General features: G+C 37.0%; 1 protein-coding gene across 1 annotated transcript in view; it reads left to right on the top strand.

Annotated features, from left to right (window-relative positions):
• Nucleotides 1-554: 554 nt before the first annotated feature.
• Nucleotides 555-12001, top strand: part of LOC104158677 (echinoderm microtubule-associated protein-like 5) — a gene marked incomplete at its 5' end in the record, with an annotated part of 42157 nt that continues 30710 nt past the window's right edge. The window contains 8 exons of the mRNA XM_009696391.1: nt 555-696; nt 2554-2706; nt 4300-4431; nt 5447-5535; nt 6345-6521; nt 7434-7629; nt 9303-9429; nt 11019-11033. Of these exons, the coding sequence (XP_009694693.1) occupies nt 555-696; nt 2554-2706; nt 4300-4431; nt 5447-5535; nt 6345-6521; nt 7434-7629; nt 9303-9429; nt 11019-11033 (1031 nt within the window). The remainder of the gene's footprint in view (nt 697-2553; nt 2707-4299; nt 4432-5446; nt 5536-6344; nt 6522-7433; nt 7630-9302; nt 9430-11018; nt 11034-12001) is intronic.

Genomic DNA, 12001 nt, shown 5'->3' with positions numbered 1-12001 from the left:
GGGCTGCAAGTGCACATTGCCAGCTCACATCCAGTTTTCATCCACCAGTACCTGCCTGTCCTTCTCAGCAGGCTACTCTCAATCCCTTCATCCGCCAGCCTGTATTGATACTGGGGGTTGCCACAACCTATGTGCAAGACCTTGCATTTGGCCTTGTTGAAACTCATGAGGTTCGCACGGGCCTACCTCTCAAGCCTGTTAAGGTCATTCTGGATGGCATCTCTTCCCTCCAGCATGTCAACCACACCACACAGCTTGGTGTCTTCTGCAAACTTGCTGAGGATGCACTCAATCCCACTGTCTCTGTTATTGACATAGATGTGTGTGAGGATTATTTCTCAGGGAAAAGTTTTCTCCAGTACTAATTACTGTAATTTGTTCTTTTACTCTAAGTAGCAGGGTGACTTTTTTTGAGGTATTCTGTATTTCTATTCAGGTATTTTTTATACTCTAAAGATAAGCATATTCTCTCTCTTTTTTTAACTTCCTTAAATGTATTATTTCGTATTTCAGTTTAAAATACAAAGTCATCTGATTCGTTGTGTTTTTTTCAGGGTCACATGGAGGGGGAAGTTTGGGGTCTGGCTACTCATCCTCATTTACCTATCTGTGCCACTGTAAGTGATGACAAAACCTTAAGAATATGGGATTTATCTCCTAGCCACTGTATGTTAGCTGTTCGCAAATTGAAGAAAGGTAAGATGCTTAGTATGAAAAAATATTTGACTGGATTCCATTGGCATTTACTAGCATTATGAATCTTTTAAAAGCAAGCCTGAATAAATTCCTTTCTTTGCTCAAATTATTTTATCAATGCTATGTTCATGAGTTATGTAGCCCTTAAGCTAATGGATCTGTAGCAGAGATTTCTATGTAATACTTTTCTTATTTGCAATTGTAACATATTTAAGTCAGTGAATTTATAATAAAAGTCAAGCCAATTACATAAATCTGCCACGTTTCTTATAGTATTGTGAGCTTTTTTGAACAGTGGACGACTTCAAATTTAGAAAGTTTTGGAAGAAATCTTAGAAGTAATGTTGAATTTCTTTTCTCGGTGAACATTAGAAGAATCTGGAATGTCAAGGAAAGAGAACAGTCATAAAATTCTTACTTGTATACTCTTTAACTAAATTACATTTTGACAGATGGGAAATCTGTTGTAAGTAACACCATATAAGGAGACATTTTTTAGGATTAGACCAGACTGGCCTTAAGATGCTTTTAATTATATATATGCTTTGCTAGACAAAGGAATACAGTAGGTTTTATCCGTTTGGCATTCAGTAAAGCATTCTGATCCAAACATTATAGGAAGCTTAGTTGAAGATGATTTGGATTGATAAAGTAAATGTAAGAAGAGTCAATAGCTGGCACAAGCAGGGATTAAACAAGGAAGTTTCAAGCTGGGAAAGACTGCTCAAGTCTTAAAGCTGATATTTCTTAATATTTTTAAAAGTAATTTTGGCAGAAAAACAAGGACTGTGATGACTTAATTTGATGATGAGACACATTTTGAGATGCTTTGGTGATCTTAAAAAGCACCTGTGTACTGTTTAGAAAGAGCTGGATACTTCTGCAGAGTGCAGTAAAGTAAATGAGATAATATTTGGTGATTAAAAAAGGCAAGACTCGATGACTGTAAGAAAAATGTCTGTGTAGCTGAGGAGTAACTGAGGAGTAGAAGGCTCACAATGTTCTAGCTGACTGCAGGATGACAATTACATGTGATAGTTAAATATTTTTCCCAAGACATGTTGAAGTATCCATATAATTTACAAGAGACGAATCAGAATATTTTTGGTGTACACTTCTCATCTGTGTTCAGCTGAATGAAATTGAACTGAAAGTTGAGTATTGGGAAAGAGGAGCTACAGGATAATGACTGAGAAGCTTTGTGGTGGAGTCAGCTAAATAAAGATTACTGTCTACAAGTTAATCAGAGGAACAAATAGTAAGGAAAAATACTTACACTAATGCAAAATTCTGGCATGGAAACAAATCTGTCTAAGCTGACAATAAATACATTTCAATTGGAAATTAAACTGCTTTTCAAATGAAACTTGACATGTTTATTAAAAGGATTATATGACATAGTGACCATGATAGCAAATGACTGGATACTGGATTATATGACATAGTGACCGTGATAGCAAATGACTGGATCCTGTGAATCCCGAAGGTCTTTTCCAGCTGCGTTCTCCTTACCAGAGCAAATGGTAGCAAACAACTGGCACCAGATCCTAAGAAGGAGAGCAAATTAAAAATATATAGACAATAGTGATTAATCTCTATTACTAATGTAGAACATATGTCAATGAATATGCAAATAAATGTAATCTAAGATTCTGGAGTTGTGTACTTGTCGATTTGCCAATAGTTTCTGTGTGCTATCACAGATGTAGAGCTTGGAAATTATCTTGATAGCATCTTAAAAATTTCATTAGACTATATACTATAAGAATAGCTTTCATTCACTACTGGAAAAATAAATCTAAAAGAGAGTTTATGCACTGTAAATGTACCTGAATGCCATTTTTGTATTCCTCATAGGAGGGAGATGTTGCTGCTTTTCTCCTGATGGAAAAGCGTTAGCCGTTGGTCTCAATGATGGAAGTTTTTTGATAGTTAATGCAGATACCCTGGAGGATCTAGTCTCTTTCCAGCACAGGAAAGATGTTATTTCAGAGATCCGATTTTCTCCTGGTAAGTGGTTTAAAATGAAGGTTTTTATATCAAGGTGATTCAAGCAAGCTCTATAACCTTTGAAAGATAAAAGAAGTAGAGATTTGTAGTACTCTTTTACATGTAACAAATAAGTCAGCAAAGTTAATATTAACATTTTGAAAAATATTGGGTATGAAGTCCTATGTTGCTTGTTTATGGATGAGATTGTTGGAATAAGTTTGCTCATAGTGACCTGAATACAGCAGTGAATTTTAAATCTTGAACATCCAGCAGCTTCCCTAGGTCCCTTTATGAGCTGCCCAAGTTTGACTCCTCACTGAGGTTACTGTTAGCTGATGAGAATGCTTGAAACTGATGTGTCAGAAAGTTGTGGCATCTTCTTTTTTCTTCTTTTTCTCCCTACATTGCTTAGAACTCCCAGTGATGTCAGTTTGTTTTTTTTTTTCAAACAGTACACCTCTTATTTAGGAACTCAAATGTATGACCAAAACCTAATAATACTACTACAGTGAAAGTACTATTCTGTAGGAGAAATTTGATGCAAATTACTGATACCAATTCTCATGCAACATTACTTTCTGGTTATCTAAGCCATACCACTTTCTGAGTGCAATAAATGTTTAAAATTTGATCAAATAGTTTTTATTGTTTGAACATGTAGTGATGTATCATAGAATCATAGCATAGTTTCGTTGGAAAGGACCTTAAAGATCATCTATTTCCAGCCCCCCCTGCCCTGGGCAGAGTCCCCTTCCACTAGACCGAGTTGCTCAAAGCCCCATCCAGCCTGGCCTTGAACACTTCCAGGGATGGGGCATCCACAGCTTCTCTGGGCAAGCTGTTCCAGTGCCTCACTACCCTCATGGTGGAGAATTTCTTCCTAACATCTAATCTAAATCTTCCTTCTTCCAGTTTAAGGCCGTTGCCCCTCGTTCTGTCACTACATGCCCTTGTAAAATGTCCCTCCCCAGCTTTCTTGTAGGCTCCTTTTAGAAGGTCTCCCTGGAGCCTTCTTTTTTCCAGGCTGAACAACCCCAGCTCTCTCAGCCTTTCCTCATAGGAGAGGTGCTCCAGCCCTCTGAGCATCTTTGTGGTCCTCCTCTGGACTTGCTCCAACAGGTCCATGTCCTCCTTGTGTTGGGGTCCCCAGAGCTGAAGGCAGTACTGCAGGTGGGGTCTCATGAGAGCAGAGTAGAGGGGCAGAATTGCCTCCTTCAACTTGCTGGTCATGCTTCTTTTGATGCAGCCCATGGTACAGTTGGCTTTGTGGGCCGCCAGCGCACATTGCTGGTTCATGTTGAGCTTCTCATCAACCAGCACCCCCAAGTCCTTCTCCTCAGGGCTGCTCTCAATCCATTCTCTGCCCAGCCTGTATTTGTGCTTGGGATTGCCCAGACTTAGGTGTAGGACATTGTGGTGGTTGTATATTTCATACTGATTTTGATTTTGGGATATGAACATTAGTCTGTTGGGGACTATGTATAAATTAGCAAGCTCATTTCAAAGTTTCATCTGAGTTGCATATAGCTAAATTCCAAAATGTACTTATGTTTGATATACAGAGCACTACAATTTTTGAAAATGTCTTGTGTTCCTACTGATGTGTTTTAGGAGCTGGAAAGTACTTAGCTGTGGCATCCTGTGACAACTTTGTGGATATTTACAATGTAATGAGTAGTAAGCGAGTAGGAATCTGCAAGGGGGCCTCCAGCTATATCACCCACATGGACTGGGACATAAGAGGTATGTAGTATTAATTGAAAAAATCTCCTGGAAGATTGATTACATTACAGGGTAAATGCAGTACATCTACAGCATGAATTTATGGTCTCACTGACAGATTTGTTTCTTCAATTTATGAATATGCTCACAGAATCTGAATAAACATAAAAACATGATCTTTACTACTATTTATATATTTAGAAGTTGTGCAATTTGAAGTAGAATAGATTGTCTCTATAGATTGTTTTGGATTTTTTTTTATATCTTTTGTATTTATTATTTGACTTCTACTTCTTGAATAATGTACTGCATAATGCAGTTGCATCTGTAACTCAGGAATATGTATCCTTGTTGTCAAAAATAGCAGAAAGACTGGATTTCCTGTCTTCCTGGGTCTTAATATGTGATTAATTTAAATACTAACTTTAGTCCTGTTTCATACAAAAACAAGGCAGTGCAATAGTGCAATCTGTTAGTTCCTGCTCTTACTTGTCTACGTAATCACTTTTGAAACAGTCCTATTTAATTTGTTTTTTTTTTAAATTAGCTTACTCTGAGAATTTTCAAAATGGGAAGAGAACAGAAACATTAATGAGAATTTCCCTCAGAAAAGAAGTAGTATAAAAGCAAGCGGAAGTCAGCTGCTTAAGAGCGGTCATTGTCCAGGCAGCATATGTGCTTTTCAATCCCACAAGCACATGCATACTGGTCAGCCAGTTGTCACAAACAAGCTTTGAATTAGACCCAGTACATTTTGTCTACCATCTGATGGGACAACCATAAATAGGAGAGAGAAGTGGTGTGTTATTACAGTTTTCAAAGAGGGGAGGAAGGACTGTGAATTTAAGGGGTCAAAGGACTCAGATCTTCAGAAGCCCATACTTCCGGATCCACTGTTTATGTATGCAGAGTTTTCCGATGGAAACAAATAATTTGTGTAATGCTGTTAACAACAAAAAATTCAAAATAACTTTTTTTTCTGTAAAATGGAATCTTATATTGTATACTAACATTAAATACGTAATATGTTTTATAGGGAAGCTCTTGCAAGTCAACACTGGTGCTAAAGAGCAGTTGTTTTTTGAAGCTCCTCGTGGGAAAAAACAGACAATTCCTAGTTTGGAGGTGAGGAAATAGATTGCTGCCTTAACTTGTTTGCAAATTAGAGTTATCATACAACCATGTATACCACATAAGAGGGAATGATGTATAGAACTGTAATTTTAACAGCCCTGTTGAAAAAACTTCTGTTTAGGCAGTTGCTGTCCTTCATCCTTTCTTGCAGCCTGTTCAATTAGATAATGTTATCAGAATGATAAAACACATAGGGGATATGACATTTATCTCTTCTGTTAAGAAATGGACGTTTGGTTGGCTTATGTGCTCATGAAAATCTCGATGGACTTCTTTATGCCTCTTTTGGTACCTAAACACCTTTGAAAACCTGTTGCAGATTACTTAGCCCTAACCTTGCTGTGGAAGACTTCATGTCTCTCTCTACATAATAATGCAATATAGTATACATAATATACATAGGTAAGTGTAGTATATTGTAGCTATAATATTGATTTGTTTTCTCAGACATAGAACATTGTCATAGGGCAGAGAGTGAAAATGGATCATTTTCAAATAATACTTTCTATGAGATTGAAAGTCAGTGTTGAAAAATGTAATTTGTTTTCTCTAGCCTGGAAGGGCAGGTAAGTATTTTTTTAAATACTTCTAGAGGTGTTGGAACTGGAAGCTGATAGAAGTAAAATTTAAGGGTCTCTAATGAAATACTGAATAGTGAGAAAATAAGTGGTTAATATGTTAAAATATTATCTTTTAGATGTGACGTATCTTTCAGTGCAGGGACTTTTTCTTGAAATCAGTTGTGGAAGAAAACTGCTGGGGAAGAAACATGCTCTGTCTCAAACAGGTTGTTTTTGTAGGTAGAAAAGATTGGCTGGGCATCATGGACAAGTGTTTTGGGCTCTTGCTGTGAAGGAATCTGGCCAATAATTGGTGAAGTCACAGATGTAACTGCTTCATGCCTCACTAGTGATAGTAAAGTATTAGCCACAGGAGATGATTTTGGATTTGTGAAACTGTTCCGATACCCTGCTAAAGTAAGTAATTTTCAGCTGTTCATGGAGAAGATTCATTAATAAAACTGCCTTTTCGAAACTGTAAAAATTCATCACTCAGAACAAAATAGTGCTTTTATACTTCTGTCCTTATGATCAAAGAAGGCATTCAGTATTACACTGCAATTTGCAATGCTTTAAACTTTCAGTTAGTAAGGTCAGACCAAAGTGCCAACTCATGTCCTGTCACTGATAGTGGCAGGTACGCAGGAGAAACTGTAAGAATGGGAATGGGACAGGCACTGTCTAATAATATTTTAGGCATTAATAGCCTCATGATTTTTGATCAGTGTCATTTTTAGCCCCTTGAACACTTGTTTTGGAAGACAATGGACATTTCTTCCTCACCTTCATTTCAGCCATGATTTTATAGACCTTCATTCTGTCCAACCTCAGTCATTTTTCTCTAAGATGAAGAGCTTTGATATTATTTAATCATGCATCATAGAAAAACCATTCCAGAAGCACATTATATTTTTACTGCTCTTCTAAAACCTTTCTAGTTTTGCTGTATATTTATCAGTAAATATGTCTTCAATTTTTAATATTTTGCCGTGCTAGGGATGGTAACAATACACAAGTATTGACTCAAAATGTTCTATGTACGTTTTATTCTTAATCTGTTAGATTATTGTCTCTCTTAGGAAAAATGATCTGGTGTTTATTGCTGGAATCTGTTCATAAACAAATTCTTGCATGCTTGGCATGGAAATATGCTTAACATTTCATGAAGTTGCTATAGAGAGGAACTTGGCAAATCATGTGATACACACAAATGCAAAACTGCTGAAGCATAAACTGTAAAGAACATGTTATTGTGCACTGGCAAGTCATTTCAGTTTTACCTAGCAGACTGGTTAAATTTGATCTGTACCTTTTCTTTTTTTTTTAAAGTTTGGAAAATTTAAGAGGTATGTTGCTCACAGTACCCATGTAACAAATGTCCGTTGGACCTATGATGACAGTTTGTTGGTCACTGTTGGAGGAGCAGACACCTCTTTAATGCTGTGGACTTACGAGATGGAAGGACATCGGGATAGCAGGCAGTGTGATAGTGAAGAGTCTGATCTAGATTCTGAAGAAGATGGAGGTCAGTAATAATTCATAAAACTAGCTGGACTATGCTATCTCAAGAAGACTTTATTAATGGAAAACTGCTGATTTAGAAATAATCAAATTTTTCTGATTGTTTTAAGCTTAAGTAGTGAAGATGCTTCAAAAATGTTAAGTAAAATTTCTTTTTGGGGAAAGGACTGATAAACTGTTGTGAATAAGATGATAATGAAGTGTTTTACTTACTGCTTTGGATCAGAGTATATAGAAAGACTCTTGACATCTTTTAAATGAAAAAATATTAAGTGCCAATTATAGGTAACTTCCAAAAATTTATATAGAAGGATATTCTCATCACAGTTAAGATTTGGGTACTAATTCTAATGGAATTATGTTGAAATCTGTATAATGTGAGATCATAGTTATCTTGATACTATAGCATCTGTTTCCACAACATGAAAGCATAGTAGACTGAGGTAGACTGATGTTCATATATGGAACAATCTATTGCAAGGTCATAATATCAGTAGTTACATTTCGTAGAATTAACTTCTGTTGGTTTTGCCATACTTAATGTTTTCGTTTTCATGTTATAATTCCAGGGGTTCATGAGCCTCCAAACTTCTCTCTGCTCTCAAGTGCAATTTTTCCTCCTTGTCAATTCCTCAGTCTTCAAGCATTTTTAATCTATCACTGCTACTCTTTAAATAATTCTGTGTAATAAATTAACTTCAGTTTTCACTAAAATCTGGTAAATTACCAAAGAGACACTTTAAATATTAGAGGTATATTAAACATTCATTGGAGAAGAATTTTTATACACTGTCTTTCTGCTTAAAAACATTGGAGACTGCATCTGCAAAGTAATTTAATTGCCTACAAGGGCACTTGGTCAACTTAAGCTTTCTGAATCAAAAATTGCAATCTTTAGAGTTTTTGTTCAGCTTCTGCCTATGGCCTGTTGGCACATTGTTGGCTAGTAACCTTCCCTAGTCTCTGGTGCTTTACACAGAACCCTCTTAAGCTGTGTGTTCAAAAACACTGTAAAAGAAAGAGGGGTCTGTTAAGCTTTACAAGAAAAGATACTGACATCTTTTTCCACAAAAGTTTTTCTTCATCAGGTCCTGTTTATTTCAGTTAAGAACTATTCATAAAGTTGGGATTAGTAGTCTCAATCTTTGAGGGGGAAAAAAAAAGGGAGGGCAACAACCCTATCACTATTTAGCTTTTTTGCTGTGTTTACTATAGTAAACATCATCTTGATGTGCCTGACTGTCCCTAAGCATTGTGTGGGAACCCTGTGCAGACTTATAGATTCCATCCTAATGGATGGCTCCTGAAATTGAGAGCAATCTGGTGCTAAATCTTCCAGAACTTAGCAGCAGGTGTCATGTAGCGAGGTCTTTTGGTAGTGACCCTGAGTTAAGGGCAACTAAGCAGAAATGGGGTAGCTTTGAATGTCGCTTGAATCCTTGTTAATAAGTTTTTCCACAAAGATATTGTAGAGAATTTTTTTATTAGAGTGTCTTTTATTAAAATATTCTTGATTCCCAGCTACTTTCTTTCTATTATGTATTTATGTTACTAATAATACATAGTATAATTATTCTTGTAGTCCAGTACACTGTTGAAATGTGCAGAAATTATGATTTAATATTTTTTTTCTAGTATCTTATTTTGTTTTGATACTGTTCACTCTGATTTTGTTAGGTTATGACAGTGATGTGACAAGGGAAAATGAAATTAATTACACCATCAAAGCCTTATCAACAAACATTAGACCAATGTTTGGAATTAAGCCTCATCTGCAACAAAAGGAGCCAACCTTAGATGAAAGGTAATTGCTAATTTACAATTCTAGCCAAGAAAGCAGTCTGAAAAGATGATTAATAGTAAAACATAATTATATTTGAATATATATACGACTTAAAAGGATATGTATGAAAATAGTAGAAAGATTTCTTTGGAGAGAAAAAAACCCAACAACTTAAGAAAAGTCTTGCCTAAGGACTAGGCTGTATCACTTTTTCAGAGAACACAAAAGACTACAAATGATATATGTCTATTGTTATGTTTGGGGAGTTTATTTGCTGATGTTTGATAATACATTCTTTTTGAAACTTAAATACTGAGTGGTGTCTAGTGATGGCATTATAGGCATGAGCCTGTACAATTGTTTTATTGAAAGACAGCTCTCAATTTTTTTGTTTTTGCCAACAAACTAATCTAATTCAACTGTAATTGCTCCTTGCATTGTTTCTATCTCCAGATAACTTCTAGCTTTCTTTGAAAAATTGTGTCCACAGTGGTTCTGCAGTTTCTATTAATGAGTCTTGGAAAATGAAGTTGATTGCTTTGCAGTGTTAGTTGTATTGCTTGCTTCACTATTATATACTTTAGAAGACAAGGAGGTGGGGAGCAGTATAGAGTAAGACCGGCAGGTAAAGTGGATGTGAAATAAGAAAAAGAATTTATAGCCACTAGAACATAATCTGTTGTAGAATCTGCAACTGAAGCACAGGACTCTGAAAGCTGTTGTTTGTCATCAGCAAAATAGATGTGGGTAGTGTGTGTAAGGGGAAAAGGAAAGAGGGTTTCCTAACACGATACAGTGACAATTGAGGAACGCTAGTATTAAGGAAGTGAGGAAAACACAGCACAGTATAATTAGGTGTCAGGATATAGAGAAATAGCAGATTGGAAACTTCTTGCAGGAATGTGAGGAGTTCTGTTTCGATGCATATGCCTCTTTCCACAGTGAAGCTCACAGATCTGTGATGCCCTTGTTGAGAAATGCAACCTGACATTTGTGGGAATTTTGGTGTCATCTTTTGTTTTTAAATAGCGTTGCTGAAGGAGAGAATGGATGCCTGCATATAAAGCTGTGGCTTCCTGTCTTGGATTTAAAATGAGAAATGGTCTTTTTGTTTATTAATTAGATGTATTTGATGTGGAAATCAAAAAGAAATAATGTGCGTGGTATGAATATTTTGTATTTATATTCACTTTTCTTAATGAAAGCTGTGATTAAATATTTTATTTTTTATTTTAATGAAATTGAAAGAAATATAAGAGGTTTACAATAATTGTTTCTGGAAGCTGAGTGAGTTGCATTTTTCAGTTTCAAATAAAATTGTAAAGAAAATTAATTCTGTAATAAGGTAACTAGTTTCTGATTCAGAATGCATAAAAGTTCACGACAGAATTCCATTGCCTGCATTGTTTAAAAGTTTGGGCCCCTAAAACTCCACAAAGAAAAGTCTTTGTGAAGAATAAAACCAGAATATGCTTACTGAGTGCATTTTAACTTCTGTTCTGCTGAAGTTAATATTGTGTAAGATTGGTAAATGTTTTAGTAAGTCTACTTTCATAGATACTGATTTTTTATTTTATTTTTATTTCTCTTTGCTTTTGCTTCCTGTGAAGGCAGGGGGTGGTGAGGTAAGTTCATTTACACAAAGTCCAGGATCAAACACGTTTTAATAACTTAAGCTGCGTGAGAAAGTAGTTATACTTTGAAATAAAAGTGAAGGCTTTAACTCTTTACTATTAAATAGTCGCTTGTTAATGGGTAGCAAAGGGGTAACGGACAAAGAATAAGCCTAGTTCTCAGTCTGAGTAGACATGAATGGGTGCTAAATACTCTATTTGGGAGGAGGTGATCAGATCTCATCCTCTTTTCCTCTGTACTTTGGAGTGGCTAAGGAGCAGCTTGACTGAAGTATCTGTAGTCAGAGAGTTTGCCTAGCTTCTTGTGGACTGAAGAATGCCAGGCACCCAACAAAGCCGCTCTATCACTCCCCTCCTCAGCTGGACAGGGGAGAAAATATCACGAAAGGCTCGTGGGTCGAGATAAGGACAGGGAGATGACTTAGCAATTACTGTCATTGGCAAAACAGGTTTGACTTGAGGAAAATTTATTTAATTTATTACAATCAAATCAGACTAGGATAATGAGATATAAAAAATAAACCTTAAAACACCTTCCCCCCACCCCTCCCTTCTTCCCTGGCTTAACTTTACTCCTGATTTTCTCTGCCTCCTCCCGTGCAGTGGCACAGGGGGATGAGGAATGGGGGTTATAATCAGTTCCTCACATGTTATCTCTGCTGCTCCTTCCTCCTCAGGGGAAGGACTCCTCACACTCTTCCCCTGCTCCCGCATGGGTCCCTCCCACAGGGTGCAACCCTTCAGGCACGGACTGCTCCAGGCTGGGTCCCTCATGGGGTCACAAGCCCGGCCTGCCAACCTGCTCCAGCCTGGGCTCCTCTCTCCATGGGTCCACAGGTCCTGCCAGGGGCCTGCTCCAGTGCGGGCTTCCCATGGGGTCAGAGCCTCCTTTGAGCATCCACCTGCTCCACCATGGGGTCCTGCACAGGCTGCAGTGTGGAGATCTGCTCCAGTGTGGG

The sequence above is a fragment of the Cariama cristata genome, unplaced genomic scaffold (assembly GCF_000690535.1).
Source record: "Cariama cristata isolate BGI_N322 unplaced genomic scaffold, ASM69053v1 scaffold4713, whole genome shotgun sequence".
NCBI classification, from domain to species: Eukaryota; Metazoa; Chordata; class Aves; order Cariamiformes; family Cariamidae; genus Cariama; species Cariama cristata.
This window is presented reverse-complemented; position numbering and strand designations above follow the sequence as displayed.